The sequence below is a fragment of the Doryrhamphus excisus genome, chromosome 10 (genome assembly GCF_030265055.1).
Source record: "Doryrhamphus excisus isolate RoL2022-K1 chromosome 10, RoL_Dexc_1.0, whole genome shotgun sequence".
Taxonomy (NCBI): Eukaryota; Metazoa; Chordata; class Actinopteri; order Syngnathiformes; family Syngnathidae; genus Doryrhamphus; species Doryrhamphus excisus.
The window spans coordinates 647122-659647 of NC_080475.1; the positions used below are offsets into that span (position 1 = coordinate 647122).

General features: G+C 39.3%; 1 protein-coding gene across 11 annotated transcripts in view; it reads left to right on the forward strand.

Moving 5' to 3' along the window:
- Positions 1–12526, forward strand: part of LOC131137737 (focal adhesion kinase 1-like) — an 82344-nt gene that overhangs the window by 17055 nt on the left and 52763 nt on the right. For all 11 annotated transcript variants that reach the window (XM_058086011.1, XM_058086010.1, XM_058086014.1 and 8 more), the window contains 2 exons: positions 8030–8316; positions 8406–8572. In XM_058086011.1, the coding sequence (XP_057941994.1) occupies positions 8074–8316; positions 8406–8572 (410 nt within the window). In that variant the 5' untranslated portion in view covers positions 8030–8073. The remainder of the gene's footprint in view (positions 1–8029; positions 8317–8405; positions 8573–12526) is intronic.

A 12526-nucleotide genomic window follows, 5' to 3' on the forward strand; every position in this document is an offset into this window, starting at 1 on the left:
CAATTAGGCAAGGACGTTGAACGAGATTCACAAATGTATACTACAAAAGTAGTACTGTGATATTGCAGGTATTTTGTTTTTCAAATTGATATCACTATTTTGTTAAATAATGGTTATTTCAAGCATCCTAAAAGGACTTTTTACTGATGTTAGTTACTTTGTTCCACAAAAATACTGTTCTGATGGTGGATAAGTCAGGGACTGTATACTCTGCATTTTTTCCACAGCTAATAGAATGTGAACATTTGAGCAGGATCATGAGACATCATTTACTTCATTTGTTTTTTATATATATTTTTTTTTTGTGTAAATTTAGCTTTATTTATCCAAATGCTACACTTTAAGTTTTTACAGAGCAAAGTTTGTGATACAGCATAACATACTGTTCTAATTGAATAAAAATGTGTTTAGTAAGTGCATATTGCTGGTGTAATTCAGTTATTCCAGGAAATAATCCTTAACTACAAGAAAAACAATCACCTTGCTAACAGTATCGTGATATATCGTGATATATCGTATCATGAGCCTAGTATGGTGATACGTATTGTATCGCCAGATTCTTGCCAATACACACCCCTACTCTAGACACTCTCTCAAAAAAGCAACAAATATAGTGAATAGAAAGGGTGAGATGTCTCATGGAATTTAAATGTCTTTGAGTGGCTTGGGTCTGTTGACATAAAAGAAAACAACAGTTGTCTGTTTGGTCGATTTTATAAGCTGTGGCAGTGTTGGAGAAAGTTACGTATAGGTTCCACTTTAGCGTCAATTAGCACATAACTCTGGTGCCTTCAAAAACCAGTAAAAAAAAGTGCAAAATTGTAATACTTGATGAAAAATAAAATGAAACAAAGACATAAACATGTAAAAAAAAAAAAAAAGTGGGCTTTCTAACAGATACTCTGACATGAAAACACCTATTGCTCTTCTCAACGAGCAGCAGGTGCTGTGCATCAAAAATCACTCACAAGAAACAATACCCAAATGCTAAACATATTTGTTGTGCTTTTCATGTTTTTTACTGTGTTTTTGTCTCCCACAATGTTATTCCTAAAACACTGATAATCCTAACCTCTGTACTGTAGTACCCAGCTTATTAAAATCCTATTGGGGACATTGGCATAGAGACATTGGTGCATTTATTGAGTTACTTTGTGTAGTAAATGTTACATCATACTTTATGTATAGGCTCTGGGTAAGTAGCAGTCATCAAAAGAGGTATTGTTTAATTTTCCATTGGTGCCATATCGGCAGGGCAGTCAACCCTAAGCTTAAGTGGGTTAGGCTTTAAGTATTTGTCAGACTTATGGGGTTGTTTTTCTTCCCAACACAGTTATATTAGATAGCATTGATTGAGACAATGGACAACAACTGCTCTCAGACAGAGGTGGAAGCTCCAAAGGCTCAACTTTATTTAGCTGATCATTAGCTTGCAAAATCGGATGTCGTGAACAATGGTATGGATCTGTCGTAAAATGTTAAACTAGACAGAGTAAATCAGGGGTCTCAAACTCAATTTACCTGGGGGCCACTGGAGCTAGGGTCTGGGTGAGGCTGGGCTGCATCAGGTTTTCAAAAAAAAAACAAAAAAAAAACGCATTTATTAAAAACAGAAAAATGAATAAACTTTGCTTTGGTTCCGATTTTCTACAAGAAAAGCTCTGATAAAACATTCCACTGTTCTCAAATATCTTCATTTTTATTTTTCTACACAAAATAAGATCAAGAATAAAGAAAATCTATCAATCAGTGATAATATAATAATAATAATAAAACGGCAAATAATAAAAACTTAAGAAACCACATATAGTTGGTGGGTAGACATTATTTTTTTTTCAGAATAAAATTAACAAAGCATTATTAGAGCCCCGTAGACATGACAAAACACGACTATAGTCACATTTATACTCTTTTTATTTACAACATATTGCGCAACTGCAGGGTCTTGAGACACATGCTAACTCGCAAACTAGAGAGCTGGCGACCTAAACAGTAGCCTCCAAGTTATTTCCTTTAAACTTAAAAAGCCAAAAACTTACCACTTCCACACGGATAGGGAGGATAACTATTAACAGTTATTTAACCTTTAACATGAACATTAATCAAACGTAATAATTTTTTCTGGGTACATGATACCATACAGCATCCATATCAAACTTGCGCGGGCCGCACTAACATTTAACTTTCATATCAAGGCGGGGGCCTCAAAGTAGTGTCCTGCGGGCCACATTTGGCAGGACACTAACTTGCTAACTTGGTTTGTTTCTCTCTAAATTTCACTACTTTAAAATACAAAGGAACCTCTAAGTTTGGCATATGACAGGAGACCTTCATGTTCCTCAACATACTGTACCTGCCAACAATGGCATTTGAAAATATTTTTGCGCACCACATTACACAAAATTATGGCTACTTACAAAAAATACTTGTACATTAAGTTTCTATAAGGCTAACATTTTGATGCTCCGACATTATTTCCTATGGGGAAAAAATGTTCGATCGAGCAGCATCCCAGACTTTTTGACTTCCGTGATTCCACTGTAATGTCTCCTATGCATGTTTAAAGAGACATGCCATTAAAAATGAATGCTCGTCTGGCTGTTATGGCATAGGGGGGGCTTGTTGTGTAACCGTTCATAATGCACAGACAATGTCGAAAGAATTTCCAGAAGCGTGTTTCAATTATATAAATAGATGGATATGAGCCACTGCAAGCACATGACTTTGTGGTTTTGCTGCTCTTTAGAACCACAATCGAAACAGAATATGGCCAACCATTTTTGCTTTTTGCGACAAATATCTAAACAACAAAAAACCACGCTCTCACTTCTTTCTTCCTGTCATGTGTGATTTCTCAGTTCGGGATTGTAAAAATGTGTAAATACGTCTTTGGTATTGAATGAGTTAGGTACGATACTGTGTTTAGAGTCCTGACCAACAGAAAACAGGCAGTGACGTGTTCTGTAGAGTTCTTGCCTCAGTAAGTGTATCAAACTCTCCTGTGAAAATGATTAGATTGTTGGTCTCAAAGTAAACGAACAGGTCATCATGCAGATCATTTTCAAGCACATGCTGTGAAAATGTCATTTGATGGATTATGTTTACAGTTGACAAGATAAGCCATGAAATGAATGTGATCGATTCAGTTTGACTGCATCGCTTATGTTCCCTGAGGATGGCCAGTTTATTGCTCTATTGCAACATGAGTGATGATTGACTGAGGGTCTGCTGGGATGTCCCGGAAGCGCACAGTAAAGGTGGAAAAAGATATCTCTAGCTGTCCATTGTCTGTACTGCTTGTAATCTAGGTCTTACGGATGAATCTTGGCTGATTTAGGGCGAGAGACGGAGTACATCCTGAGCTGGTCACTAGTCAATCACAGGGCAACACATCACCGTAAGCTGAACATCTTTTTGGGATGTCGTCAGAAGTACCCATAAATTGTAATTTAGTAAGTTGGAAGTTGATGGTGTGTGAATTAGGGCTGTGTTAAACGATTATTTCTGTAATCGATTAATCTAGAAAATGTTTTTTTGATGCATCGATTAATCCCTGAAAGTCTCTGATTAGTCCCTGAAAACATAAACCACAATCACATGCACAGGTTAATAAAAATATATATTTCTAAATGATCTGCCCATATCAATAAAGATGAATAATACTACTACTAATAATAGAAATAAAACTAACTATAGTGTGTATTTGAGGAGTGTGTGTCTGTGTCAGCAAGACGCGAGTGTGCGATGCTGGTGCATCGCAGTCGTGCTTTTGTGATATGCCATCTCAATTTTGCATAAGTCACAAACCACCGCATTATTACCGTTTGGCGTGAAGTATTCCCATACTTTGGATACTCTGTTGCAAGATCTTTTCTTCTGGTCGGACTCAGTGAAACTTGTTGCCGCGGCCGCCGCCATGTTTTTATTCTGAATAGTAGTGTGGTGTTCGTGAACGAACGGGTCAAAAGAACTAGTTATCTTTTGCGAACGAATGAACCGCCCATAAAATACCCGTTCAGTCCGCCAGGCTGTTTTGTTTATGACCGACACAGCACTAGTTGGTGAGCTGTTGAGTCGGAACGAACGTGGACTGACTCGACACGACTGACCGGGTCTATGCACAGGGGGATCACAGGCTAACCACCAATTGACAGAAATGAACGGCTATTTTTACTGAAGCGGAATGATCCTGTTCACTGAAATGAACAGTTTTGCCCACCACTAATTCTGAGTGAAGGCGCATCGACATGCAGTTCTTGTGTCGACGTATTTTTTGTGTCGATGTCATCGATGACGTCGACACGTCGTCCCAGCCCTCGTGTGAATGTTCTTTAAATTACAAAGTTTTGTGAAACTACACTATATTTTTCTGCTTCACTGACAAGTCAAAGAAGCTTGTAAAGGTCAGTGAACATCAGAATGTGCCCAACATTTTTATAATGCCTTCTAAGCCCCGCTTCAGGCTGTCAGAGCCAGATTGAAAGTGCCACCTAACCGTCCTATCAGTGAGAGGCGAGGAAAAACACAGCGCAGCCCTCAGTCACGCATACTCACTTCCTGACTTGGACCGCAGACTTTCCTACTGCTTGAGAATTCATTTATTTAAAATCACCTGATTTATGTTGAACTGTTGGTCTATTAGGTCCTTCTAAAAGGACCCTGTGTCAGTGTTTTTTCCGGACTGAGATTGACTCATTTGCTGACCGGCCAGCTTGTTGGCTGTATGAAACACACACACGCACACACACACACTCAGACACAGAGTCATGCAGTGTGTGTTCAATGTGTTTTGCTTATGCAAAAACACATTTCCATACTGCCAGTACTATGCCTGTAATGAATAAGGATATTCACATTTGGTAAACTGTCAGCACTCCAAGTCTATTGCCTTTGATTACAGGACTTCCACTAGCCAATCACAATGCAGACGACACACCGCACTTAATGTCTTATAACATGAACATTCATTCATTCATTTTCTACCACTTTTCCTCACGAGGGTCGTGGGGGGTGCTGGAGCCTATCCCAGCTGTCTTTGGGCAAGAGGCGGGGTACACCCTGGACTGGTCGCCAGCCAATCACAGGGCACATATAGACAAACAACCATTCACACTCACATTCATACCTATGGACAATTTGGAGTTGCTAATTAGCCTAGCATGTTTTTGGAATGTGGGAGGAAACCGGAGTACCCGGAGAAAACCCACGCATGCACGGGGAGAACATGCAAACTCCACACAGAGATGGCCGAGGGTGGGATTGAACTTGGGTCTCCTAGCTGTGAGGCCTGCACGCTAATCACTCGACCACCGTGCAGCCCAAAATACACTAATATCGCATTGTAAAACCATATGAAAACATTGTACTCACGTTAAAGAAGGTATTGTCATCATTCCACCGGTATGGCGGCGCTGTTGTCATCGTTGACGGGGGCGACATATTACTAACGTTGCGGGACATTCATACCTACGGACAATTTGGAGTCGCCAATTAACCTAGCATGTTTTTGGGATGTGGGAGGAAACCGGAGTACCCGGAGAAAACCCACGCATGCACAGGGAGAACATGCAAACTCCACACAGAGATGGCTGAGGGTGGAATTGAACCCTGGTCTCCTAGCTGTGAGGTCTGCGCGCTAACCACTAGACCGCCGTGCCGCCTATAACATGAACAATGTTTCATAATAATGGGCCAATGAAAGTTGTTTTTGGAGCATTTTGGACTTGTGCAACCTATATTGTGTTGTATATATTCAAATAAATTAGGTTTATTATCAAACATATTATTTAATAAAACATGATTTCATTGGTCGTCTAAATATGCAGTGTTGACAGCAGAGGAGAACGCCTTAGAGAATCGCATCAGAGTAAAAAATTCCACCACATCAGCAATATACCATGATATATTGAATTATCGACATTCTGTCCCACCCCTAGTCAGCAGTGGCATTACCCTGCTTTGCTTTTTGCACAATAGTGCAGCAAGTGAAAGAAATGATTGGACTCAGGGGGAGGGATGGTCTTCTCTGCTCTGGATTTGAGTCATCGATGCAGGGACCTTGTCACTACTCTCTGCGATGCACCACTGTCGCACATTAATTATCTGCTTATCACTCTGATTTCTTCTGTGTTATATGCTTCATTGATTGACTGTCTTGTGTTATTTCCATGAGCCAGTGTTGAACATTAGAGAGACCATATTTACTTATTACCTCTGCGAAGCACAAGCACGGTGCTAAGGTTATGTTTTGTCTGCATCTGGAAAAGTTGAAAAGAACTTGAAAAGTTCTAATTGGATTGGATGAAACTGTCAGAAATGGGAAATTAAAGAACTGATTAAGTTTGGGGGGTGATCCCGAAAATGCAGATCCCCGTCAAGTTCTACAAACTCACCATATTGGGGGGTACTGTGGCGCTTGGCGGAGGTCTGCACTCTCCAAGGGCTTTTCTACTTATCTGTAAAATAGACTGGATTTACCTGGCATTAGTATTGATGACAACAATGCACACAAGCCAGTGTGACCAACAGTGACATAACCATGGTAATGGTAATGGTTTTATTTCATTTGAACATGCATCAGATTACAATTGAATGCATCCCATAATCAGTTCACAGTTCCACATGTCCAAAAGGAGTAGGAAGAAGCAAAGCTTATTAAATCCTACCCCTCCATTTGGTACTTTTACAATCACTAACTGTTACATTTGTTCACTTCCTGCTTTCCTAATATAGTTTAAGTTAAAAAAAAATGTTTAATTGTATTTTTGTCCCGTACCGAAGTACGAGGTGATATGAGCATCCAATGACATAATGGTTACCATAGTAAGTGTCAATATAGTGATATGTATAGCACATCATGACTGGTTCAAGACTCTTCATCCTTGTATTTAGCAAACATCAACTGCTTGTATTGTTTCTTGAATTGGCTCATCGTTGTGCATTGTTTGAGGGTCTTACTCAATCCATTCCATAGTTTGATTCCACATACTGAAATGCTATGGCTAGCATAACGTAGTCCTAGCATAGAAGTGTTTCAAATGTACTTCTTCCCTGAGATCATATTTTCCAGTATTGGATGACATTTTTAGCTAATTGGTAATTTTTAGCCTTGTTACAGCCGCAAATGTAATAAATTTCCCACAAACGTAATAAATAATTTGCCCACTGCAAGCGTAATACTGACTTTCCTGCAAATGTAATAACTATTACTTTTGCATATTGCATATGTGGGAAAGTGAAAATCTGTAAATGAAACAAGTTCCCACAAATGTAATATGAGACTTATGCATTATTTTAGCTGTTTGAAGATGAACTATATCAGCAAGTTTAAGTATTAGTGATTTTAGAAATAAGGAGTTAGTATGTTCTCTGTAGGCGGCATTATGAATTATCCTTACTGACCTTTTTTGCAGTACATTTAGCGAGTGAAGATTGCTTTTATAGTTATTAGCCCATATTTCCACACAGTAAGATATGGTAGAACCAGAGAGCAATAAAGAGTGTGGAGTGATTTCTGATTGAGAACAAAGTGGGGGAAGCAATGATAACAACATTCCTATTATTTAAGTTCCCTGCCAAAGATGCTTTGTGGGAGCTTGTCATTTTTTTTTTTTAAATCCCATTTTCTTTAATGTATGAGGAGTGGGGAATGTACTATATGCCGGATTTACATGAAGTGATAACATTTCAATCAATCTCCAGTGCTTTGGTTAATGAGTTTTTTATGTTAATTTGTTGTTGTTTTTGTAGCTTTTTTTTCAGTTTGTTATATGTTTTGCACTTTGCACCGGCTACTGTAAATTCTAAAGAAATTATGAAAGGTTACTTCTTTTGAGCTATTGTAATCCTACATGTGATCACACACCCGATGAGATTTTATTAAAATATAAGCATCAGGATATTTTCCAATTGACTATTTCAGGTTTAAATCTCAAATTTTCTCCATCGGCTCCTGTACTGAACAAAAAGGGTTTCTTTCATAGTGCAATTGAATGTCTCATTTTAACCTCTGCCCTCTGCTTCTCCACAGAATATGACGGCCAGTTAGCCCCACTAAGAACATCCGAGTCAGGCATGGCAACGTCTTCCTACTTGGAGCCCAACCTCAATCACTCTGGAGCAGGTGGGTGCGGAGTTAAATCCCGGTCCGGGGTGGCCGGGGGTACTGGTGTTGGTAGCAGCGGCTCTGCTGGTGGCCTCGAGAGGACGCCAGGTTCTATGGATCGGGTTCTGAAGATCTTCCACTACTTTGAGACAAATAGCGAACCAAGCACCTGGGCGAGTAATATAAGACATGGAGATGCTACTGATGTCAGGGTATGTTATACCTTTGAATTATACCTTTATACCCTTATACCCTTCTGCTCTTCATATTTGTCTTTATCCACCCTCCTTTGTTGCTCCAGGGAGTCATCCAGAAGATAGCGGAAATCCACAAATTGCGTTGTGTCACTTCGCTTGGCCTCCGTTTAACTCATTTGCACACGGACGCACGTCATTGGTTACATCCTGACCTGGGGGTCTCTCATGTCAGGGAGAAATATGAGAAACAGCACCCACAGGAGGAGTGGAGGTAATATTGCAACACAATGTTGCCCTTTGTTGATTCAACCCAGGTCATGCTGGTCCAAATAGAGAGTTCTAATGTATAGAATCGTGGTAGTTAGCCGTGTTTTGTTTTTCATTTAAGCCACATACACTCTTGATGAAAATGTTCAGACCTGTTGAAAAATTGATTTTGATAGATTTTCCTTTTTTGCACTGTTGGATATTAAGGAGGTTCTACGTAATGCTTCAAAATGCAAAAATAGATAAAAAAAAAATGTAAGCAATTTATTTTGCACAACCATTAAACTGAAATATCAGCTGATCAAAAGTTTAACACTATCATTACTCACCTCAAAAATTGGTTTGGGCATGTTTGATGCCAGCGTTTGCAGACTCCAGGTGATGATGGCTTCACAATGGGCATACACTGTCTGCCATCCATCCATCCCCAAGTGTTTTCATTGGATTTAAATAAGGGAAACATGCAAGATGGTCCAAAAGACTGACGTTATTTCGAGGGCCGAGGAATGCCCACTGCAACATCTCCACATAGCCAGTTTGACACCACTGCGCAACCTGAAATAAGCACCCCAGATCATGATGTTGCCCCCTCCACTGTACTGTGATGTGGAAAACATCTCAGGTGGGATCTCCTTGTCAGGGCAGTAACGTTGGAAGCCATCAAGGCTGTTAAGGTTAGGTGTCTTTTTTTAAAAACACTTCTTTCGCCGATGCCGTCTAATGGTTATTGGACTGCTGATTATTATGAGTATTGACAAAAATACAGAAAAAGGTATAAACAAACTTTTTTCAATTTTTCTTTTGGTAGAACACAACACATCCAATATCCTCTGAGCTTTGAAAGATCAGACTGAAGGGGTTGTCTTTTGAAAAATGGCTGGGATTGAATGAGTTAAGATCCAACCATGCAAAATATAAATTCTTGCAATTTTTTTCATTGTTCTTAAAATTGAGATTAGTAGTGTATTTGTAAACATAAAAAAAGTTGGAAGAAGAATGGGAAGTGGGATCCAGCACATGGGAAGAACTGCATTATGTGCATTGTGCATTAACTGCATTGTGTTATATTGATATTTTTCCCCCTTTAATCTGTAGCCAAGTTTACATGAGGAGTTTTTCTCTTTCCAAATGGAATCTTTCCGAATGACCTTTCTGAAAGCAATGGTATACATGGAAAGGAATATTCCAATGGCGTGTCTACATGTGCCGCTATAATCAACCAGAATAGTCAATGGGGCATGCGCAGTAAAGCGTAAACACCAACATCACGTGATACCGACTTCCTCCAGTTTTTCTTTCACTTGTTGGAATAACTCCGTATTGCCAGTTTTTCCTTCGTCCAGTCTTCAAATTTAGTTTGAATCAAAAACAAACTTTCTGCAGCAGTCCAGTGCCGTTTGCTCGCCTCCATTTTTTTAAATCGAAGAACATCTTGAGCTGCGTGTTACGTCATATCTCAGCATTCGCTGAAAGAACGCACCCGGGAACAGGAAAAGATAAAGTTCAATCTTGCTAATATTTTATAATTAAGCTCGGCACATGTTTTATATAGATATGTATTTTCTTTTTTAATAAAACTGGACTTGTGAATGGCGTATAGAAGGGTTTAGATTCTGTTCCACAGATGGCGCTAATGCACACGAAAGCTGCTTGCCAACCGCCAATAAACAACAGAAGAAGAAAGAACGCAGTCTGACAACTTTCCGATTGAGCGGGTACAAGATACCTCAATCGGATTGGGGAAAGGAATATTCCACCCCTGTGAATCCGATTGTATATTCATTCGGATTGGCACTTTTCTTTCGGAATGAGGTGTATACAAAGGTTACATTCTTTCCGTTTGAGCAAATAACCCGAATGGAATTGGAATATTTGGGTCCATGTATACGTGGCTTTTGTTTACTCTGGAGATTATTACCTGTATTGAGTCCTTGATGGAGTGAGTCATTATTTTAATGATGTTCTTGCAGTGTTTTGAGGTGTTGCTACTTGTTTTATTTGCCTCATGTTTGCACATAGAACCACGTTCAAACGACACTCTTCATTTGACTCCCTCATAATACGGCACACGGTGAAATGCACTCAAATCTTGAAAGTAAAAAAATGAATTTACAATGAAAAAGTTGTTAACACGAAGCAGAAGAGCAGCGCCTCAGAGGGCGGCAAAGCCGCGAGCCCACAAGAGCCCGAGCTATTGTTAGAACAGCAGCAGCCGCAGCCCAAGGGACCAACTGACTCTATCACACTCCTCTCTATCTCCCTTTGCTTGCTTTCCCTCCATCTGTCTCATGTGGCCACACTTTGCATTTTCCACTTTGATCTCCTCCTGCATCCTTGTTTCTCTCTTTGGATCTCAGCTTTTCAACATGTCTCATTTTTTCCTTTTCTCTCTTCCACCTTTTTGCTCCATTCATTATTGAACACGCTTCTTTTATTCATTTTGTTCTCAGGCCTTGATTTTCTTTGTTATCTGTTTGTAGGGCTTGTAGCATCCCCACTCACCCAACTCTCCTGACCCAGTTCCTTCCATTGCATCCACCGTTAAGTGTCACTGAATTATGCTTCATAGATTAAAATTGAGGCGTTTACTGTCAACAAAATATGAAACATGCTGTGTTGATATGAGAGGGTTCTGCCATTTTTTGTATTTATTCTCACTTGCTTTCCTTCCCTCCTACTGAGATTATGGTCAAAAATGCCCTTAAATGAGTCATATTGTTCATAATACATGAAGATTTTCACTGCCATTGAATATCCTCTTAGAATCAGAATCAGAAAAGGGTTTATTGCCAGGTATGATCAAACACATACAGTAAACCTCGGATATATCGGATTCAATTGTTCCCACTGGTTTTGTCCGATATAAGCGAAATCCGTTATATGCGTATACCGGAAAATGTCCGTTTTACGCATATATCGGATTTTATTCGTTATAAAAAGGCACTTCCTTGACTATGTTTCCAATGTACCTGGACTGGGCAATGAAAAGAGACGTAAGGTAATGAGAATTTAACTTTATTGGACTCTGAGCATAACAAATTGTTAATTAAGCTAGGCCCTGTTACGCCCGTCAGGCCTACGTTATTTCCAATAGTGAGGTTAAGATCTCATTCACTGCTGTGCTAGTATTATTGACGTCACTCACTTTTATATTTGTCCTAAATCTGAATAATAAACGTGAATATAAATCGCGCAGGCAATGCTGCAAATGACGTCGTATAGCGGCCTGTCACGATTCGGCGAATCGGAGCGCCACAATGCGGCCATCCGATATATGCGAGGGAAATTTCATGGAAATGCATTGGAACGGGACTGGAGATTTTGTCCGAAATAGGCGAAATCCGTTATAAAAAATCCGATATATGCAATGAATTTTTATTGGAAATGCATTACAGAAAAATTGGTTCTTTTTTATCTGTCCGTTGTGAGCGAATTTCTGATATATCCGAGTCCGATATATCCAAGGTTTACTGTACTAGGAATTTGTTTTGGTATAGTAAGTGCAGGCACATCTATTAAAAAAGAATGAAAAATACAAAATATACAGAATAAACAGTATAAATATATGTACACAGTCTGTTTTTTGTTTGTTATTCCGGAAGTGCAGTCTGATTGTTTTTCCTAGAAGTCCAATTATTAGTATTTAGAAATATTAATGCAGCCATGTAAGAAAAAAAGGGACGTTTGCGGTGCCCCTTAAATGCTTTGTAAAACATGGCACCATACATAAGACACATGATCATTGGATGAATGGTCAGTGACTTCAATTAGTTGCTAAGTGGCCACATTTTCAACCAATTTTGCTCAAGTTTTAAATAAATGCGCTCATCAGTTCCCCATTTCACCTTTTTGTGAAAAGCTGATATTAAAAAAAATACAGTACATAGTAATATTTTTCACCACTGTATGCAACCGTGAACGTGAAGTGTAATCACTCTGTAAACATGAGTCTGCAGTT